This window comes from Lutra lutra, chromosome 16 (assembly GCF_902655055.1).
Source record: "Lutra lutra chromosome 16, mLutLut1.2, whole genome shotgun sequence".
In the NCBI taxonomy this organism is placed as follows: domain Eukaryota; kingdom Metazoa; phylum Chordata; class Mammalia; order Carnivora; family Mustelidae; genus Lutra; species Lutra lutra.
In genome coordinates this window covers 61,144,050-61,165,325 of record NC_062293.1, presented here as the reverse complement: position 1 = coordinate 61,165,325, position 21,276 = coordinate 61,144,050, and the positions used below count along the sequence as shown (strand labels likewise).

The 21,276-nt window shown below is 54.7% G+C and overlaps 1 protein-coding gene across 4 annotated transcripts in view; it reads right to left on the bottom strand.

Moving 5' to 3' along the window:
- The window catches only part of ZZEF1 (zinc finger ZZ-type and EF-hand domain containing 1), a 97,523-nt gene that overhangs the window by 41,259 nt on the left and 34,988 nt on the right, over positions 1-21,276 (bottom strand). For all 4 annotated transcript variants that reach the window (XM_047709270.1, XM_047709271.1, XM_047709272.1 and 1 more), the window contains exons 12-26: positions 18,409-18,520; positions 17,186-17,401; positions 16,088-16,188; positions 15,467-15,636; positions 14,338-14,471; positions 11,338-11,408; positions 10,326-10,440; positions 8,059-8,218; positions 7,133-7,254; positions 6,913-7,035; positions 6,010-6,176; positions 5,851-5,932; positions 4,927-5,128; positions 3,815-3,963; positions 1,857-2,097 (exon numbers count right to left, since the gene is read on the bottom strand). In XM_047709270.1, coding sequence (XP_047565226.1) covers positions 1,857-2,097; positions 3,815-3,963; positions 4,927-5,128; positions 5,851-5,932; positions 6,010-6,176; positions 6,913-7,035; positions 7,133-7,254; positions 8,059-8,218; positions 10,326-10,440; positions 11,338-11,408; positions 14,338-14,471; positions 15,467-15,636; positions 16,088-16,188; positions 17,186-17,401; positions 18,409-18,520 — 2,165 coding nt within the window. The remainder of the gene's footprint in view (positions 1-1,856; positions 2,098-3,814; positions 3,964-4,926; positions 5,129-5,850; positions 5,933-6,009; positions 6,177-6,912; positions 7,036-7,132; positions 7,255-8,058; positions 8,219-10,325; positions 10,441-11,337; positions 11,409-14,337; positions 14,472-15,466; positions 15,637-16,087; positions 16,189-17,185; positions 17,402-18,408; positions 18,521-21,276) is intronic.

Here is a 21,276-nt window from a genome sequence, read left to right as displayed (position 1 = left end):
AAAGGACCAGAGAGATACACGGAAAAATGTTAACAGATGTCTTCTTGAACTGGTGAGATTATAACTGATATTTTAAGGTTTCCTGTACTTTGTAAGTTTCCACATGAACGGATAAGATTTTCATAATTAGAAAAATCACAACGAAGTTGTCTGCTTCAAAGAAAGACCTAGGAGGCTGCTCCTTTCTTGGCTTGTAAGAACCAGAGGATCACAGACCAGAACAGCGAGGGGCTGTCCCGGAGCTGGCAGGCAGCCGAGGGCTCGGGGCACACGCGGGCTGCATCACTGGGCTCCTCTGGCACTGGGAACACCGTAGAGAACCACAGACCTGGCTCTGCCCTGAGGCAGCTCACGACCCAGTTGAAAAACTCCACCCACGTATCTCTAATGCAAAAAGGCGGGCCGTTTTTTAGACAAAGATGAGCAGTTGAGCAAGACAAGGCCGGCCCTTCAAGGAGCTCCCCTGCCCAGCAGGACCCAGGAACAGCGCCCAGAGAACAGAAACCAGCTGTACCTCCAACCCAGGGCAAAGTTGTTCCAGAAGTGACCTGTATCAGGGGAGTGTTTCTAGTTCCCATCAGACTGTGCCTCTCCTGAAATCAGGGACGTGCTCTCTGAGCACCATCTGAAAAGGAGCTGGGGAGCCTGCCGTCAGCCAGAAACTCCGTTTCTCAGCTTTTAGTTCGAGCCTTTCATCTACTGAGAGTTCCCACAGGTAAACAAGACTGTCCAGCTCTCTTATTACCATTTGATTACGAAAACATACTGGATTTTTTTAAAACTTGGCAGGTCACCTGGTCCCCCACCCCCCAGCAGAGATAGTCTTCCACAGGACACCTGTTTTCACAAACCACCCACTGCCAATGGAGGTTCTACTTATTTGAGCAGCTTCTTCAAGGAAACAGTAAGAACTGAGGAAGGATTAACGGAGATGTTCTAGAATCAGGAAATAAACCCTGCACCGTGAGGTCTGAAGAACCAGGTCGTATAGGACAGCCGCGATCATCCTCGGAGGACTGACTGAGAGCAGCAGCCCTCCGGGGCCTGCTCTACCGGGGGAAGCACGGTCCCTGCTCAGCTCATGTGCACCATGAAAGCAACACACACGCAGCTGAAGTGCTGGGGAAAGGCCTAGCTCCTCTTTACGGAGGGCCTGAAATGCTTTTCCCTTGAGAGATTATGGGGGGAGAGAGCCCCTCCCTCCCGCAGGTCCCAGTCCGGGAGGCTGCTGGCTACACTCACAGGATGCAGCCCGCACTGCGGGGGGTGGGGGGATGCGGTGGAGGGGGGGAAGCGAGGAACAGAGATGGCAATGAGCAGGCAACCAATCAGGAGGCCTCCAAAAGCTACAAATGCGTTGAGTCTAAAGACAAGAGTGAATACATTTCCCTCCTTGGCCATCAGCACCCTGAATTACCCACACAACTCGGGGTCTGACCAGCATTTCTCAGGATGTTGGAGCTCCCGACTCCCGAGTTTACGGATAAGGGGACAAACGTGCAGAGAGCTTGTCTGACGAACCTGAAGCCACTCAACTTCAGGTTCTTGCCCGGGACTATAACGCAAGTTAGGGCCTCCTTCCCTTAAACTTCTTGGCAGTTTTCCACGAGGATTTTGGAGAAAGAAGTGGCCTGCTGATTAGGAAACTCAAGGCTACTTGTACACATGACAGTTGTCTAACTATAAACGGGTCACGGATCTTCTGACTGGCAGAATGGGACTTAACCAGAGCAGGTCTACAGTTGTAGAAACATGTTTGTACTTCAAAATGCTTAGAAATGTTCCCGTAAGATAGGCTTTCTTAAAGCTTAGCAACTGGCCTTCAGATCAGAAATATTCCCTGTAATATAAGTTACCATATTTCTGCAGCTTCTCATACAAGCCTGGAGTACGACACACCAGAGCAGCAAAGGTGGCGTTCACAGCTTGATCAATAGTGGAACCAGCAACTATATCTGTCTTTGGGGCCTGTTTTCTACATGCCTGTATGAATCCTTTGAAAAGTTCTGAAAATGGCCCACAGAAGTTCTGGGCAGGGTCTGACTGTGCAAACTCAAGAAGAAAGTGGTGGCAGGGATCGTCGGGGATATTCTTGACCTGGAACAAAACAACAAGAACACATCGTGTTGAACGCAGCCCTTCACAAGACCAAGTCCACCCAACACCGACCAGAACAAAGTAGGACAGAAGGAAGCTTCATACAACTGCGCAAACCAGACAGAGACACAGCTTTAAAAACCAGGCTTTAAAAACACGAGCGCCACCACAGACGGAAAGGTGATCGAGTGCCAAATGCCAGGAAGGGGCACCCAGTGCTGAGAGCCCCCAGGAGAGCTCCCGACAGGCTGGGGTGAGAAGAGAAGCCTCCTGGAGGGTGTGGGCTCTGGACTGGACCCTGAAGACTCCTCCGGCCCCTGAGGAACAAAACTGCCAGCAGACGTGAAGTCACAGCTGGGGAGCGGCCAAGGGGCAGAGACGTGCCATGAGAGGAGCCCAGATAGAGCCTTGCCCGGCCCGATGAGGAGCCTGGACCCCACCCTGTGGGCAACAGGAGCCAATAATGGTGTCTGGCCATGGAATAACAAGGTAATTCAGTGGCTAAAAAACCCTGGTAGGGACACCTGCGTGGCTCAGTGGGTTAAGCCACTGCCTTCGGCTCTGTTCAGGATCCCAGGGTCCTGGGATCGAGTCCCGCATTGGGCTCTCTGCTGAGCAGGGAGCCTGCTTCTCTTTCTGCCTCTGCCTGCCACTCTGCCTGCTTGTGCACGCACTCTCTCTCTCTCTCTAATAAATAAATACATAAATAAAATCTTTTAAAAAAAACAAAAACCCTGGTAGGTCCCAGTGTGCCAGGGCGCGTGCAGGATGAGGGCCTAGAGAAAGATGTAGATGGAGGAGGTGGGAGGAGCTGAACACCCCAGGACAATCCCCGGGGCTGGTGGTGGACCGGGTGAGGGATGTGAGAGCAAGATGGGGAGCCATGGCTCTGTGCCAAGGGAAACAAGAATGACAGTACAGCAGCGAGCAGCCAGGGGTGGGGCACGTCCTCCCCCGAGTGGAGCTGGGACACTGACAAGGAACCACCTAACGGAAGGACGCGGACACAGGAGTGGAGCCTGGAGAAGCACCAGGACTATGGACTGAGGTTTGGGGAGGTTGTACACAGATGTGACAGCCAAAGGGAGAAGACAGGACGGTCTTGGTGGGCTGTGGGGACGGGGAGAAAGCCAAAACTCCTCCACTGTAGGGGAGGAAGAACAGGCAAGGCCCACCGAGGAGGCAGGGCCTCAGCTGGAGGTCGGAGAGGACAGCGGGCTGTCAGGGAGCCGGTGGAAGACAGGCTCTGAAGGAGCCCGGTATAACGGAGGTCGGGGAAGGCCGAGGAAGAGCCCCAGGATTCTCAGCGACCCACTCCGTGAAGTAGGCAAGGGAGGGAGGTAGAGCACCAGAGCAGAAACGGAGGCAAAGGGAACGGTGAGAGACAACGGGCAGACGTGCCCAGCTCGGGAGTCGCAAGCCCAGGTAACGGGCCGCTCTTCGACGGAGCACAGACTCGGACATCTGACTCAGCGGCTGCAGAGATACAATCCACCGGCTCGTGCAGGGACTCAGCCAGAGTTCCCGAGCACCGACCACATGACTTGCCGGTCCCTGGGGCCCTCGGAGTGGACACCACGTGAACAAGGGATGGCCCCTGCCGTCGGGCCGCTAATGGCTGAGCGGAGGTGAGGACACCGACACCAGGGCTCAAAGCGGAAGCAGCAGCTATCAGCAAACACTCCGTTCCCTGGAGAAAGACGCCACAAGTAAATACCTCCTTACTATCCTGGTGCAGGGGAGTGGGCCAGCTCGCTGCTAATCCCAACTCTGGACTCAGCTGATGCCTGAAGACAGGTTTCCACAGCGGGGAGTTCAGGACCGACGCCATTTTTGCGGGAGGCACCACCAAGTCGCTCCCGAACTCTGGAAAGAGAAGGAGGCTGGTGAGAGCGCTGTGTCTCCCCCGCGACAACAAGAGTCTGGGGGCTGGCCGAGAGAAGGTTTAGACCACGGGGGTGTTCTAAGGACATGCCGGGGACCCACCCCCATTTCCCAACATGGAGCTGTGCTTCGTGATGGACATGCACCCCGGATGCACCCCCACCACAAGGGCACCCTGGGGCGCGGCCCTGCCACGGGCAGCCTTGCTCGCAGGCACCTCTGGACCTGCCAGGGCAGGAGGCAAAGTGAGCTGAGACCACGGCCAGGGAAGAACTGGAGACCGAGGCCAAGCGTCTAATGGGGGAAATGTTCACAATTTGCAAACTTAAGTTTGAAAAAAAAAAAAAAAGAATTAAATACCCAGCCAGGTGTGTTTATGAACAGACATGAGAAAAAGTCTAGACGGGAATACGTTAGCATGTTAGTAACAGTTCTCTCTGGGCGTTAGAACTAGGAATGACTTTTCTCCTTCATCTTTCTCCATCATGTAACTTCTATGATGTTTCCTTTTATGGTCAGAAAAACTCAGGAAAGGAAACAGAAATAAAGCATACTAGGAGGTTTTATTCTGTAATTCTCGTTCCTTCGATGCATTTAATAACTGTTCCTTCGATGCATTTAATAACTAAGTTGAAAAAATCCCTTTAAGACAAAGTCCGCGTTCCTGCATGTAACATAAATATTCACGCAGTTAAAGGAGACACGGCTAATTCACTCTATTTCTGCCTTCCAAGTTTCACAAACAAGAAGAAGCCACCGAGGCTGCTCTCCAGCCCAGGCATCCTCAGACCCACTGGGACATGCTCCTAAGTCCACATCGAAGCACCTGATGGCCCGGCACCGAGCGGGCCCCGGCCACGGCCTGGTGTGGTCTGCAGGCCGGCAAGGACAGACGCCGTCACACCGCACCCGCCCTCGTGTGGAGCCGACGCACAAGGGACTCACGGTGCACGGACTTGAGCGCCATGCACTGGGCGGCCAGGCGTCCCATTAGCCGGGAAACGAGCAGCTGCAAGTCCAGCGCCCAGGACACGGCCACGTCGGGCAGGCCGAAAGCGGTGACGGTGAACTTGTAGCCCCACTCATTGTTGCTGCTGTCGGAGTGGAAGAGGAACTGCAGCCGGGGGCCGGCCTTAAAGGTCACTTTCTAGACACAAGCACAAAAGCCACGAGGTCAAACACGGTTGAGAAAATACCCCTTTGGGGCAAACATTCTTCAAGACTCAGACACTTGCATCCAACATCGGTGTCTGTCCTCGCCCTCCGGTCTCACCATGCCTGCCCAGGTGACTGGAGGGGCGGCTGAAACACAAAGTCCACGACTGCACCGCGTGAAGAAGCAACGGTGGTTGGTTTCTAGACCACGGACGCCCGTCTGCCCACCGCCTGCTCATCCAGAAACAGTGCTCGTGCTCCCCACTGAGACCACCAGAGAGCACGCCAATGGGGGGAAGCAGCACTTCGCCTGCCCCAGAGACCACGCAGTCCTCTGGTGGGCACTGCCGGGTTTCACCACAGGCTCTGGGCCTTCCTGGACCCCCAGCCCCACACACACCAGACAATGTGACAGAAGCCAGGGGGTGGCAAACTGTGCTGTGAAGAACCAGACTGTGAGTCAGGAGACCTCCCGGGCCGTCCAGTCTCTGCAGCGCCCAAGCAGCTAGAAATGACCCATCAACCGATGGGCAGGCTGGGTGCTGAAGCACCCCGATCTACAGGACAGGTGGCCGGCTGTCACTGCCAGCTCTGCAGAGCCCTTCCTTTCACAGAGGTGCAGGGGAAGTGCTTCCCTTCCAGACCCCCAGGGGCTGGCCAGGAAGGAATCGGAGCAGAAGCGTGCACGTCACTCCTTCTGGCAGCACCACTCACCTTGGGCCACTTCTCAGTGCCAACCTTGGTGTCATAGCGTGTTTTTCCTCCTCTGGCGTCGGTAAATTCCAGATAATCATACCTGGGAAGGCATAATCTCCATCACTCTCCTTCTCTCTTTTTAACCCGCTGTCGCTTAGGAGAACCACGGAGTCTTACCTTTTCTCCGTCTCACACCGCTCATCAAACTCCACCTCAAAGTAGGTAGCCCCCGGGCTCACGAAGACAGATACCTCATGGCAGTTGTTTTCATAGTTGTGGGCAGACTCCTTTGTCCAGGTATGTAACACCACGGGACACTCCTGCTGCCACGTCTCTGCATCGAGCTACACACACAAATGAGTCAAGAAAGCAAGCGCCGGTCACTCTGTGTCCCGCCACACGGAAAGCTGTGCATCCGGGCCCCAGATGGACAGCCCAGGCACCAGACACACATGGTCGCATGGGCTACGGAGAGCCCCGCGTTCCACCTGCGGACAGGTCAGTGTGCGTCTAGCCCTTAGCAGGGGACACGTGCGTTTTCAGTATAAGATTAGCCTGTTTTCCTGCAAGTCACTACTCGCATGAATTTCCAGTGAGAAAAAAACACTGAATTTGGGACCTCGGCAAATCTGAGCCCATCCTCTCATCTCTCTCCATTTTTAGTCTTTGCTTTTTCACCTTTAAAATAAGCTTTATAACGTATGCCCTTTCTACTCCCAAAGAGTTGTTCCAGGACTCAAAGAAGAAAGCGCAAATCTCTGTGTCCCATAAAGTTAAACAGGGAGAAAATTCTGTTAAACACCCAACCTTTGAATCTGCCTTTAGACACGTTGTGTCTCTTCCGGACTCCAATCTGGTCATTCGCCTACCGGGTTCTACACAAGCTCTGGGCTGTGAGAGCGGACGGCCTGCATGCAGCCTCCTGGCCGTGTGGGCCATGCCCAGTCCCCAGGCCGCCACGCACCCTCATCCGCGAACCACTGATACCACGTGGTGGGGAGGCCTTTGGAGGCGGGTCCCCCTGGCGGTCCCGGCACTCTCAGAGGCTGCAGCACGAGCGCCGGCACCCGCCCCGGTTACCTTATCAAGCGGCCCTTCTGGGTCGGCGCAGAGCCACCTCAGCAGGCCCGTCAGCGTGCTGAACTCACGCAGCAGCGTGCAGTGGGGGACGTCCAACGCACAGAAGTCCAGCAGGAAGATGACCTGAAGGAGATCGACGAGGCCCTCAGCACCCTCCTCGGACTCTGCTGGGGCTGCAGCTTACAAAACCCCCTTTCCAAAGACTCTCACTGTGTCTTACCAGTTGACGAGCTGCCATCGAAAACACCGAGTTACATAACTTTTCTACGATGGTTTTTCCACTGTGCTGTGACAAGAGGGATTCCAAAATCACTCTCATGCTTGCCAGAAACTGCCTCACATCTGCCGAAACAGAGACAGCAGTTAGTATCGTGTGCGGGACCCACGTCCCTTGCTTGGTTGTCATGAAGGACAAAGCTGGAGAGGGTCGCAGGTGCGGTGACAAGAATTCCACATCAAAAGGCCACCGAGTGCCATGGTATGTTTTCCTCTGGGAGGAAAGGCAGTGCAGATCTCAGGCAAGGATCGCTCTGAAAGGCAGATTTCGGTCTTTGCTACTTTGGGATGAGGTGGATCTCAGCTGAAGTCTCACTCTGCTCACAACGAGCCCGTCTCAGGAGGCCAGGCCTCGGGCTGAGCCGCAGGAGCCAGCCCTGGGCCCCATCAGCAGTCCTGTCACACTGCTGGGAGTCCACGTGCCACACGCGTATTTCTCAGAACCTGGGGAAGGTCACATCATTGCGGGTTTCTGGGACACGAACAAGAGCATTTTTGTGGTGTGCAAAGACCACAGCAGTGGTCCCATACACCTGAGACTTCACAAGTTCAAGCCTCTCCCGTTTGGGTGCCTCGACGAAAGCACGGATGACCGGCTCTGCTGTACAGTGTGGTGTCACCTCAGAGCGCCGCGTGACGGAGGGCCCCACGGCGGGAGCGCTGGGCACACCACACACTCACAGCACTCTGGGCAAAAAGACAGGCCATAGAACCCTAGATGAGGAAGGAACCACCACCCAGAGACAGACTAATCTGCCACCCGGGGGAGAAAACCCTCTGGGCACTCCGCGCACGAGGCTCCGAAGAGAGCGGCAAGGCCGAAGCAGCCCTGTGCTCTGGCGGGGTTGGGACGGCGCGGCCGGCACTCACACTGCTCCAGCAGGTCGGCGGCACGGCCTCTGGCCGCAGGGTCGGCGCTCTTCAGCTGCAGGAAGCACCAGGAGAGCAGGCTGCCCTGGACGGCCCAGAACAGGGACAGCAGCATGGAGCCGGCCTCCCCTCGGGCGCCCGTGAGCACCAGCAGTTCACACTGCGAGAAGCAGACAGAGAATGTGTTCACGGTGGGAGCAGAGCACAGGACACGGGCACAGGCACCCAGGCACGGCAGCTGTCCCCAGCCCAGAGCTGTCCGCGTTTCAAATGTAACCGAGAGAAAAGGCAGGTGAAAGCCTCTCTCTCACCCTCCTGCTCTCCAGAGGCTTCCCGCATGGTTTTCACTGTCAGCAGCCTCCCCTTCTGCCCCCTCCGGGTCTCGTCCTACCGGTTACCCCCTCTCTCTTACGCCTGCAAACCCCGTTTCTCTCTGGGCCCTTCCCCGGAGCCTGACACCACACCTATCCCACCTGAAAAGTCATTTTCTGCCCCTCGGTGGCTCTCCAGCCATCAGCTCTGTTCTCACCTGACCTCAAGGGGTAAATTCCTGCACAAAGATACCACAAGCTATGTCCGTCCCACAATCTCCACGGAGTTGCCCCCACCTAGAAACAACCCCACTGGCCCTCCAAAGTAACCAAAATACACAGTGGCAGGTTCCCGAGGGGAGTCCTGCACACCAGTGACGAGAGATCAACCGCATTGTGCACATCCACGTGGACGAGCCTCAGAAACAGTGTAACTGACAGATGTGCACCACGGGACCAGGCCAAACAAGCCTGCTGCACAGGAAAAGCCAGACAGGAAAGATCGGTGTACACCTCACAAGGGCGGCTGCCTCTGCGGGGGAAGGCGTGTGGTGCGGTGGGCAGTTCAGGGCTCGGCTGTCCCTCAGTGGCCGCACCAGTCCCAGCATTGACTCAGCTCCCAAGTGTCCAGGAGTTCCCGCCATCTCAAGTCCTACCACGAAGTCACACGTTCCAAGTCCACCCCGGCCCTTCTCCTCTTCAAATACTGGCCCTCCCCATCTTGCCCCTGGCCTTCTGCACAAGTGTGAACGCAGGCGGTGGCAGGAATAGAGGCAGATGGGAGTGGGGCGCGGCCACCAGGGCTCAGAGCAAATACCGATGAGCAGCCGGCTGGAGGGGCTTCAGGGAAGACAGAGATGGGCCAGACAGTCTGGAAATGAGACAGAAGGCAGGAGGCAGCCAGAGAACATGAATGTGACAGCAGCAACAGAGGATGCGGGCATCCCAGCAGGACAGAGACGACCCTGGACTGGAAGTCATACTAGGTGTGCAAGGGCCAGCCCACGGGGTGATCCTGGCTAATGAGAACCTAGCACTCTCGAAGCTGTCTCCCTGCGCACAGAGCAGCCAGGAGCAGATGGAACTGTGGCTCTGGCAGTGACCCAAACAGCAGAGCACTGACGGGAGAACCCAAGTAAAGGGCGGAAAGACACTCCAGTTCGGCCACAGAAGACACTACCATCAAGTCTCCGTCACTCCACGCTTCCGGCGTGCGGTCTGGCCTGGCCCACATCACCCCCCACACCCCAGTCCATGTTCTGTCCAGAGAGCAGTCCTTGGTCCCCTAGTCATGGGGTCCTGTCATGTCAGAGTCCAAGGGTGTGCGGTGTCACACAGACTCATAATCCTCTCCCAAGAGGCTCTAAGGCAGGAGCCTGGGCTGGGACCTAGAAACCCAAATTTCTGTCCAAACACCACACTTGACAGATAGACGACACTGTGAGAAACAGAATCCTTCAGGTTAAAAAAAAAAAAGTGAAAATTTGAAAGTATCACTGGCACACACAAGAGAGACTATCTTCTCAGACTTGATTAGCATGTGCGTCTCCTAAGGCATCTTAAATTTTTAAAAACTAAAGCACTTTTCCACGGAACTCCCTCCACGGACACAGGCCTAAGTGCTGGGCTCACGGACCTCACCCCAGCGGACATGGCAAAGACCCCTTCCTCCTTTGCAAGGGAAGTCTCAACGAGCACGTCCACACACAGATGGCTCGCTGACTAGCATGGGACTGGCCCCAGGAGCCGGCGATAAGGAGCCTCGGCAGGCCGGGGAGTGTTGGTGCCCACCTGGAACAGCCCCAGGACAAAGCTACACCACACTGTGAACGTGGCCCAACGGGGGTGGTGCCCGCCATCGCCGGGTCACGAGGTGAGTGAGGGGAGGTGAAAGGGACCAGGACAATGGGGGCGGCAATCGCCGGGTGTGAGGGGAGCAGAGCGGCCACCAATTACCTCTCGGGCAGCAACGGACAGGAGGGTGCTTGTGACCGCTAGTACTTCAGTGTTGTTCAAGTCGGCCACGTCACCCTTCTCAGGCAAGAGCAGGAGGCCACCTGGATCCTTATCACTGAAAGGACACAAGTCTGTCACAACATGTTTCAGGCACAGCATGTTCATGCTTTTGTCTTTAAAGTTTCCAGAAAAGGATGCAGGATTTCAGTGCCAGTTCTGCGGATTGTGGAGGAGTCTGGGTCAGGAAAAAGGCAGGTCCCAGCTGGGTCTGGGCCACTGTCTGTCCCCCATGTTCTGAGTAAGCTCAGGCCGTACACCTCAAGTCCTAAGCAGAGTCTGAGAAGTCAGTCTGGTGACTCCATCACCGTGACCACCAGCAAGAAAGACCCCTGATCTCACGGGGGCTAATTGCACAGTCCAGGCTGCATATTCGTGTCTTCAGAAGCTCCCCTAACGAGCTCCGAGGCTCTTTCGTTGCCCCGATCCTCGAATGCAGACCCACTCGGAGCCCTCTGAGTCTGCCCCGCTCTAGATACGGCCTCACATGTCAACAGGAGCTTGGGCTGCGCGTTCCCACTTCTTCAAGAGCATGGGCCTCTAGGAGGGCCGCCTACAGGGCCACTAGCTGCTCCACCAGCCAAGCACGCACAGATCTCCGAGTCGCCCCCTCCCGGCACACTGCCCTCGCTCGACTCCCGCTCTGTGCTTCTGGGTTCTCAGACCTGAGTACAGGACGCCCAGCTCCTCCGGCTTCAGTTGGTGTCTTCGACCTCAGTGTCACCGAGAAACGGGAGCGCTCGGAGCTCCTCAGTGGGTGCTGTCCCCAACGGTCTCAGGAGGACTGGGCCGTGGCTCAAACTCCTGACAAGGTCATCGCCCCACCACCACCTGACCCATTCCTCTGACCAGTGGCCTCTCCCTCCCGGAATCTGGCTGAGCAGAGGGGATAGAGAGCTAAAGCAAACCTTGCAAACACAGGAACAACGGAGGGCGGAAAGCGCCAGGAACTCACCTAAAATAGGCACACAGTGAACGGAAAGTGAGCTGCAAGGACTGCTTGTGCTCCTGCTCAGTGACATGCTTCTAGAAAACAACAAAGTGCACGGTCAGACACCTGTTCCACGGCATCCCAGAGCCCGGGCAGCACGAAGGGCCACTGGCCCATTCCCGAGCACGAGCAAAGCCGGTGCTGGCGGGAGCCAGCTCCCCGTCACAACAGAAGACGACAGGCTCGCTGCGGGGCACTGCTAAAGCTCCCACGGCCAGGCTTCCCCACGGGAACTCACGATGCAAACATGTGGCAGGCGGGGCGCTTCTCATCCCCAGGCACAACATCGCGAGAGGAAAGGGCAGGAACAGCGCATTTCTCTCGAGTATTCTCTCGGCTCTGAAATAGGATCTAAGCTTTCCCAGCATAAGCCGGAGCAGCCTAAAGTCACCGTTGGAGGAATCACATCTCCTGATGAGGCTACCGGGCCACTTTAGGGTCCCTCTCCTAATGCAATAAACGTGCTGAACACCGACGTCCGGCAAGGTGCTGGAGGGGGTCTCCAGAGCAGTGAAGACCCAGGGCCCTGCCCGGCTCAGGAGGGTGGGAGACGCAAGATGCGGCTTCCGTTCATCAGCGTGGGAAGGGAAAACGGAGCCCCACCACCGCCGTCAGTAGGGACGGGTGAAGGGAAAGCGACGGGGCTGCAAACGGATGGCAATGCCATTCAAGAGGTCACGTGTCATCTGCCACTTCTATGTGCGGGACACACGCGAACAAAGCAAGTCACTGCGAGCGGCCTGGCAAATGCTGCCAGTAAACAAGGAAGATGGGAGTCCTGCACACAGTCCAGTGGGTCAGGCCAGCAGATGCTGTCCAAGGTCATGAGTCTGGGTGCAAATTGATCCTTCAGGCTGACGTGCAAATTTTGCAGACAGATGAAAACAACAGAAGATCCTGCCTCATCCCCAAAACCATCCGCAGTCACCTGACCCTAGCACTTGGCCCCATAACGTTCTGCGGCTTTTCTCTGTGGCCGGTGTCCCCAGCTAGACTGTAGTCCCCTGGCTCCAGAGACCACATTTGGTGCTTTTGTTCCCTCCTTTCTTTCTTTCTATGTGCCCCATAGAGACTTTATTACATTTGCTAATTAGCTTCTGCATTTATAAATGCCTTTTAAATGCCCAATGCCAATTATAAATGCCCAGGGTCCTGGGATCGAGCCCCGCATCGGGCTCTCTGCTCAGCAAGGGGCCTGCTTCTCTCTCTCTCTGCCTGCAGCTCTGCCTACTTGTGATCTATCTCTGTCTGTTAAATAAATAAAATCTTGAAAAAAAAAATGCTTTTTTAAAATGCTGGATCTTTTTTCTTCATCAAGCTCCTACCAATAATTCTATTACTTGCTTGTCTACAGACAATAAAAAACAATCTATAATTGTATCACCTATAAAGAATTATTTATCTTATCCTTTCCGATTATGATGTTCAAAATCTCTCTTCCTTGTCCTACCGCACTGGCCAGACCCTCTGACGACCTCCAGGAGTAGCAGCAGCCGGTGAGCGTCCGTGTCTTCCTCCTCATTCTGAAAGGGATGCTTCTAGGGTCCACCATCCAGCATATTGTTAAAAGTCTGGGGCACACGCCCTCCAGAAGGTTGGGGGAGTTCCTTTCTGCTCTGAGTTTGCTAATGGTTTTATAGTTTTAATCATCATCAGAATTTAATCTTACTTAAATGTTTTCTGTATTTACTGACATAACTTTTTCCTCTAATCTCACTTACTAATTTTCTAAAATTAAACCACCCTTGTATTCCTAGGGTAACTCCCAGTCAGCACTTTGGATTTTACCAGGACCGGTTTACAAATGTTTCGTTAGGCTTTTCTTACAATGTTTACAAGAAAGCCTGGCCTGTAATAAGTCTGCTTCCTTGCCACTCTTTTATGTTTCCGTGTGTCGTGCCACCTCTGGAGCACTGGGAACTCTGGAGCTCTCTGGCCTACATGCGTTCAGCATTGCTCAGAGAAATTTTTTTTTTTTTTAAAGATTTTATTTATTTGACAGAGAGAAATCACAAGTAAGCAGAGAGGCAGACAGAGAGAGAGGAGGAAGCAGGCTCCCTGCTGAGCAGAAAGTCCGACGCGGGGCTCGAACCCAGGACCTGGGATCATGACCTGAGCCGAAGGCAGCGGCTTAACCCACTGAGCCACCCAGGCGCCCCAGCTCAGAGAAATTTTTTTAAGCTTTTCTTTTTTAATACTTCGAGAGAGAGAGAGAGAGCACCCACCCATGCATGTGCCCCTGGAGGGGGCCGGGCAGAGAGAGGGACAAGCAGACCCCATGCTGACCATAGCGCCTTATCAGAGAGAGAAATTTTTGTTCTTACATTGTCATTGATCTGTTTTCCCCTGTATCACACTCATTTTCCCACAGAAATACTACCCTCAGGACTAAAAATCTGAATCTTTGTACGGGATATTCCACTTGGTAACATACTGCTCATAAACCCTGAGAGCACTCTTCACCGGCCACTCCTGATGTCTGAGTGCAAGGGCAACAGGTAGGTGAGGGCTGCAGTTCCCTGCAGGGAGAATCTGAGGCGCCTGGGAACAGGTCAGGGATTTCCTCTGAAGGGCAGGGAGAGAGCAGACGAGGCAGATCACCAATGAAACAAGTGGAGCCCCAGTTTACAAGTGCCCAACCTGGCAGGCACGTAAGGAGGATGGGGCAGGGGGTATCATATTTCCTCTAGTTTTGTGTTTGTTTTAGACTTCCCCATAACAAAGAAGCAACAATTGTTGAAAAGAATGCTTGGCTGCAGGGAAATCCTGAAGAGGAGGGAGACAATATCCCACTTTGTGAGACAATAGGCTATGTGAGCTGTCCCCTCCTTAAGGGCAGGGGTGGCGCGGGGCCCTCAGGCGGCTGGGTTAGGGTCAGCAGCAGATGCACACCCGGAACACCAAAACCAAGGAGAGAAGGGAACCCTAACTGCCATCCCTCCAGACTCCGACGTGAGTGATTACCATCATGGCGAAGAGATGGTCCCGCCGGCTCTGTCGGTCAGGAAAGAAGACGGCAGCCCCATTGAGAAGGGTATTCCTGACTTCTTGTTTTAATGTTTCCACGGGTGCAGAGTCTCCGTCCACCCTGTCCACCACTGCCGGGAAACGAACAACGGCGTTAGCTGTCACATCCCCCACCCCGCTCACAATGTCTGTACCCACGCTCGCCAGCCCCTGACTTGCCACCCCGCCGCGTAGCGAGGGCCTGTGTACAGCAGCACAGGAAATGCACTGCACCGACGGAAGGGCCATACGTACCAGTTTTCATTTCATTATTTCCCTGCCCTTCTGAGCCACAACCGTGCAAAGCCTTGACAGTCATTCCACGTAGCCACGTGTTTATTCTCTCCCCTCCTTCCCGTCCCAGTGTCTTCACTACAGTGAAGACTGAAGAGCGTGACAGTCATCACTATCAGTGTGACACGCCTGTGGTCAGAAACCAGGAGGAAGGGGCGCCTGGGGGGCTCAGCTGTTAAGCGTTTGCCTTCAGCTCAGGTCATGATGCCTCCTGGGATGGAGCCCCGCATCGGGTTCCCTGCTCTGTGGGAAGCCTGCTTCCCCCTCTCCCCTCCCTGTGCTTGTGTTCCCTCTCTCATGCTCTCTCTCTCTCTGTCAAATAAATAAAATCTAAAAAAAAAAAGAGAGAGAGAGAGAAAAAAGAAACCAGGAGGAAGACTCACTGATGAGAGACTAAATCCTGAACTCAAAATAACGAATCAAAAGAAAATCCAAGGAAACCCTCATTTTCCCAAGCAGTGACCCCTCTCCTGGGCTTGCATGAGCACAGAGTCCCTGTTCTTACAGCAAGAGGCCTGGCAGGCTACCAGCACAGCGTCACATTCAAGAAAAGCCCAGGGGCACCTGTGGGGCTCAGTGGGTTCAGTGTCTGCCTTCGGCTCAGGTCATGATCCCGGGGTCCTGGGATGGGACCCCGCATCAGGCTCCCTGGCTCCCTGCTCTGTGGGGAATCTGCTTCTCCTTCTCCCTCTGCCCCTCCCCCCGCTTCTGCTCTCCCATGCGCTCTCTCTCTGTTAAATAGACAAATAAAATCTTTTTTTTAAAAAAAAGTAAAGGCCAGCCCAATCCCTACCGTCACATAAATGTGTGTGGAGCTCCTTGGCGGCCGCGGCCCCTGCAGGACTCTGCCGGGGAGCCTTTGCCTGCGGGCAGGCGGCCGGCCCGTCCCTCTGTAGCACGGAGAAGCAGCTCTGGAGGAGACGCAGAAGCAGGGTTTGGGCACAGATGCATTCTTCCCTCGGGCTACAGAAAAGCAAGCACATCAGAGCGTTAAACGGCAGGTTGCTTTTTCCCTCCTAAGCTGTCTAAAAAGGACTCTAGTCTACACAGCAGGCCCGGTAAAAAGGCGGCCAAGGAGAGGAAAAGAAGCAGAATGAAAAGAACCTCACACCCTGCCCAAGTCTGCCCACAGTGGGCCAAGGACACGCGTTTTCGACCCTACTTTTCCACCTATAAAATGAGGGCACACCCAATGCTTGACCTGACAAAATGCTTGCAGAAACAATGCCCAAAGTATGTTACAGAAACGTGAGGCGCTGTCTTTAACAATAACCATTTCTCTCAAACGAGAAGAGTATAAACCAGGGAGACGTCAAAGAATCTTAGAACAAAAAAATGGACTATTTGGAATATAAAAAGTAGCTTTTTCAGTTTTGTTTATATGATTATCACCTTATAACAAAGTCTGACCTACTTTTGCTTTAATTTACTGTAAAAATTCCAGAAGATTTGCAAATCAAGACCCGCGAAGTCCAGAAAAGATTTATATTTTAAGCCACTTTCCTTCTGCTGCACCTAAAAAATTATAAAAACCAGAAAAAATAACATTGAAAATGCATTTAGAGAAATACTGGGATGGCTCATTTACTGTTTGATGGGAACAGGCGTAGGCTTCCCACACAGATGACGCAGATGCTCCCCAGCCCAGAAGCGCACGAACAACCCTGCCCAGTGTGGCACTTTCTACAGGGCATGTGTACGTGTGCACAGAGATGAGAACAGACGTGCACAGATGCACACGCACCACACGGAGACTCCCGACTCCATACACACAGCACCAGGGCACCAGCAAGACGACACAGCAGTGTGCTCAGACCCCCGCCCGCGTCGATGCTGCCCCAGCGCCCCCGCAGCTCTGCGGCACCCCACCTCCCCTCCCCCAGTGCCATTTATGTTTCCTGCTGGGACAGGAGAGCTTGAGTAACAAAGACCAAACAGATCGGAGTTAAACTGGGTCTCAGCAACACCCGCACCCCACCATGGGAGGACAAGAGGCCCCACCGACCCCTGAGCCGAGTGGTGTGTTCTCTATGGTGATGGTGGCGAGAGTCTTCCCCAGAGTGAGCGGTCACTGCATTCTTACTAGTGACTGTATGAGTGACTGTACGAGTCAGTGTCAGGACCACAGACAGTTTCAAACCCTGACATCCTGGTACCGTCAGTGAGCAAACACAATCACCCAGACCTTGGAAATAATCCTCCCGGGACTTAAGAGAGATGGAAATCTCACGAGCTTATTCGATGTCCCCAGACCACCATCAGCCACCACGCGGGGGTCTTCAAGGTCTGTCTGTGGGTCTATTCCAGGAAGCGTCACTGTGACAACCACACGTCCTCCGGGGACTGACACCACGGATGCCCAGAGCCTCCCGCCCCGGCTCTCCCCACGCCATCCCAGCACCACCATGCCCGCAGCACACATGCCCCTGCACAGCTCGCCGTGGCCAGCTTTCACTGGTGCTGTGCATCTCCCTCAACGCCACCATTAACGTGCCCCACGGGAACGAGGTACCAGGTCATGGGCGAGCTGCTGAGTGAACTGAAGTGTCCTGAGGAGCAGAGTGGCCCCACAGACGCTGTCCTCCCCGTCCTTCCTGCAGTGGGCACAGACGGCGGGCTGTTCCACTTCCGCGCTCACTGGCCGCAGGTACCCGCTGATGCTGAGGCCCTGCACACCCAAGCGCTCCGCTGACTCCTGGCGCGTGCACAGGAACTTCACCATCAGGTACTAGAAGGACGGGGACATTCAGGGAGAGGGACTCAGAAGCCAGACTACAAACGGAAGGAGATACAGGCCTTTCTGGGACGGTCCCCCGTGACTTCAATGATCTATTAGGTCCTACTCTGCCTAGCATGGGGGCCCAAAAGGAAGCCCAACATCTCGACAAACAGGAAGAAAAACACTCGTGCTGACGAGTCAGGGTTTGGACCGGTCTCAGTGAGAGAAGCGGCACCACGCCCTGTTCAGGGCAAACACGGGCTAAGACACGATGAATCCGAGAAGCGCATCTGCCGTGCGGCCCCGTCGTTGTGGAAGAGAAATCAGGCGGACGGTGAGAGCAGTCAGCACGTGCCCTGAGGAACCCTCTCAAAGCCTCCATAGACCCACAGCCCAGGGCCCAGCGCCATCTGCTCGAGGCCAGAGCCGCCTGCAGGCCGCCTGCCAAGCCGACTCCCTGCTTCTCGCAGCAGAAGCTGCTCAGCCAGGCGCCGTCCGGACCCCATGGCCCAGACGCGGAAGCACTTCCTGAGCATCTCCTCCCTCCAACCCTGAGGGCAGCTCCTGCTTCTCTCCCCGAAGCTGCTCACTGAGGCTGACACGAAGGCTGAGAGTAACTTGGCCCAGACAGAAGCGGCTGCCCTCCCAGCCACGGAGGCACAGCGCTCGTGCCCTTGGGCCGGGGTGCTCCCCCCCATCCCCCCGCCACGGCTGTCCTGCCCCCCATGGCCTAGCTGGGCTGCGGGTGACGGTGCCATCACGGGCTTCCAGCGCTTAGCAGCGCACCCCCTTTCCTGGGAAGCCTGCCCCGCTGACCTGAGGCCCGGGGAGGCGTGCTTCCCCAAGCCGGCCACAGCCCCGTGTGTCCCTGGATGGCAGCGTCCGTCACGGGGCCCCAGGCTCCGATGGTCCTGGCTCCGGCGCACACATGCCGCGCCACAGGCAGGGCCGGGGCCGGAGCCAGAGCCAGAGCAGGGAGTAGCCACGTGGGGCAGCCGCAGCTCCGCATGGCTTACCTGGGCTACTCTGCACTGCCGCAACTTCACATCCGCTTCATCCCACTCTTCTTCCAGCTCAAACCAGCCAACGGGGTCATCCTCTCTGAGCTCTGCAGAGGGGCAACCAGCCCTGCGAACACACGGAAATCACAAAACACCGTCCTCTTCCCAAATTCTCAGGGGCCTAACGACTCAGGCACCATCCGCGTGGCATTGAACTGGGAAGCTGGGCCTGCCGCGAGCAGTCGGGGCCCAGGTGTGGAAGTGGCTGCCAGCCATTTCTCCCCGCTCCTCAGCCTCCTTGGCACTGACATGGGAACGGGTATCAGCTCCAAACAGAATCTGGGAACTAAAGAGAAAGTCTGCTTCTCCAGATAACATGTCTGAAGAACGAGACAGTAACCAAGGCATCTCAGAGGAGCGACTCAGAAACGAGAAACAACAGCCACCATAAGCTTCTGGAAAGATGGGTTCCGTTCTTTCCCCAGCTGTGGCCACTACGCGTACAGCCAGCCCGAGGTTCAGCGCACTTGCGACAACTGAAGGGGAAGAGCCAGCGGACTTTCAGATCCTGGAGCTCCAAAAAGGGACGACGTCAGCCTCCTCACTTTTTCCTGTTCCCGAAAAGGTACTTCCAGGAAAGCGTCTCAGCCTCAAGGGTAAAGGACAACTCCAGCTACTTCTTCTTAAAAATTAGACACTTGAGTTGTACTCCCTTTTCAGAGTCAGGTTATTGACTAATAACCCAAGGAGAAAAAGGCAGTCTTTCAAGTAACACTCCTGGAACTTCCCACGACCTAGTCTGCGGTACAGCTAGTAGCACGTGAGTACTCTGTGCGGACAAGCACACGTGGGCATTTGTGGCAAGAGGGAGAAGACTAAGGATCCAGAATAGGTTCTGTAACGGGGAGAAAAAAATGTTCTCTTCTTGACTTAAAAGACTTTTTTGGCATCGGTCTTTCGTGACATAATTTACCCTAAAACCAAGAGGACAGAAGGTATTTTGCCTTAACACAAAACCATGTCAACGAGTTTCATCAACACCATGTTTGAGGATTCTGAATTCACTCTGCGGCAGCCTTTGAGAAAGTCCTGGAGAGGGAGAGACAGATGGCCAGGCATCCGAGAGCACAGAGAGGCAACCTGTTGACCACCCCACAGCAGACAGAAGGAGAAAAAGAGAACTGAGTGTCCGTCCTCCTGAGCAGGGACAGTGCCAGTCAGCTGGCTCGGGAGCATGCCAACTGACCAATGACCAGCCAGAAGGACAGAAGACAGAAAAAAATGGGAGAAGACAGACACATGTACATTAACCTCTTGATTTCGAAACTGGAGAGACACTGGTAACATGCAGGCCAAGCAAATCAGGATTTCAGAGTAGCTCAGGCCGGAACCAGAGCTAAAACCGCTAAGTGAGGAGTGAAGAGACCTACATCTGGTTAGAAGAAAATCCTACATAAAATGTGAAAGATCTTATTTAACAGGGTTAGGAGAAAAAAATTCATCGTAATATGTCCCAAGAATGGGACAGAGCTGCTTAAAAACAAGTGTAATCTCTAGTTACCATCAAAAAAAAAAAAAAAAAAAAAAAAGAGGATCTTTTAGGGGCACCTGGGGGGGCTCGGTGGGTTGAACGCCTGCCTTCCGCTCGGGTCATAATCCTGGGATGGAGCCCCCGTCAGGCTCTGTGCTCAGCGGAAAGCCTGCTTCTCCCTCTGCCTGCTGCTCCTGCTCCCTCTCACTATCTCTCTCTCTCTCAAATAAATAAATAAAATCTTCTTTAGAAAAAAAGGATCTTTTAAGAAGGCATATAGATACGGTGGGGAGGGAGACTCTAGGAATGAAGGAGATTTGTTCCAGTTCACATGCAGGGCTGGAATCACAGGTGTAGACTTCGGCTGAGCTGCTGTGAACTTCAGCGGAAGCGCAGCGGGCTCTCCACTGGGAGGAGTGTCCTGGACACTGAAGGCCACCGGCGGATGCCCAGCAGAGAGGGAACTACTCCAGACCTGTGCTACTTGGTGTGGTCTGCGTGTGGGGACCAGCATCCACCTGAGAGCTCCCAACTCTGGGTAAGAGTCTCCCCCCAGAACTACTGAAGCAGAACTGGGGACGCGTGTGCACAGCCAAGCTCAGTGGCATGGCACCGGGTGCCGGGCCACGGCAGCACAGAACTGGGTGCCGGATGAAGGCCACCGTTAACTCCAGTTCCCGTCCCCAGAGACAGCAACACAATCAGCAAGTCCAGGGTTCTGCTCGGTGAGTTTTAACCTGCTACTGTGAACGCGGGAGACCATGCTACCCAAGGCTCACCAGTCAGCTCTGGGGCTGAATCCGACAGGTCCACTTGCAGACTTGATCCAAACAAGCCTGGGTAACGCCAGATACCCCTGCCCACTCCCTACTTCCTTTACCGTCACCCCCTCGGCTTCATGATGACACACGGGGGCCTTCCTCCTGCCCCGCTGGCTGTTTCTCAGCCTCCCTTTTACTCTGTGGCCCTTTAAATGCTGGTGCCTCTCAGCATGCTGATCTACAACATCTCTCTTCTCTTCCCAGCCCACATTCTCTTCCAGAACAATCTAACTCACTTCAATTATCCTTCAAACATCTCTCCTACTGGTACCTTCTGTACCTCTTCCAGCTCCAATGCACTCTCCCAAGGAGCTGCCAAGTATCACCAAGTCTTCCTAGACCTCAAATCCAATAGGACCAACACTGAGCTCATCAGCTTCCCACAGACTGTTTTCCCAAGCTAGTTTCTATCAGAGAAGGGCCCTCCCAGTGTCCCCACCTGGCCCAGCCAAAATCCCAGGCCTCCCCAAAGCCTCCACCACCCCTCCTTCTCTGCTCTACCCTCAGTTACCATCTGGTGGTCTCTCCGTC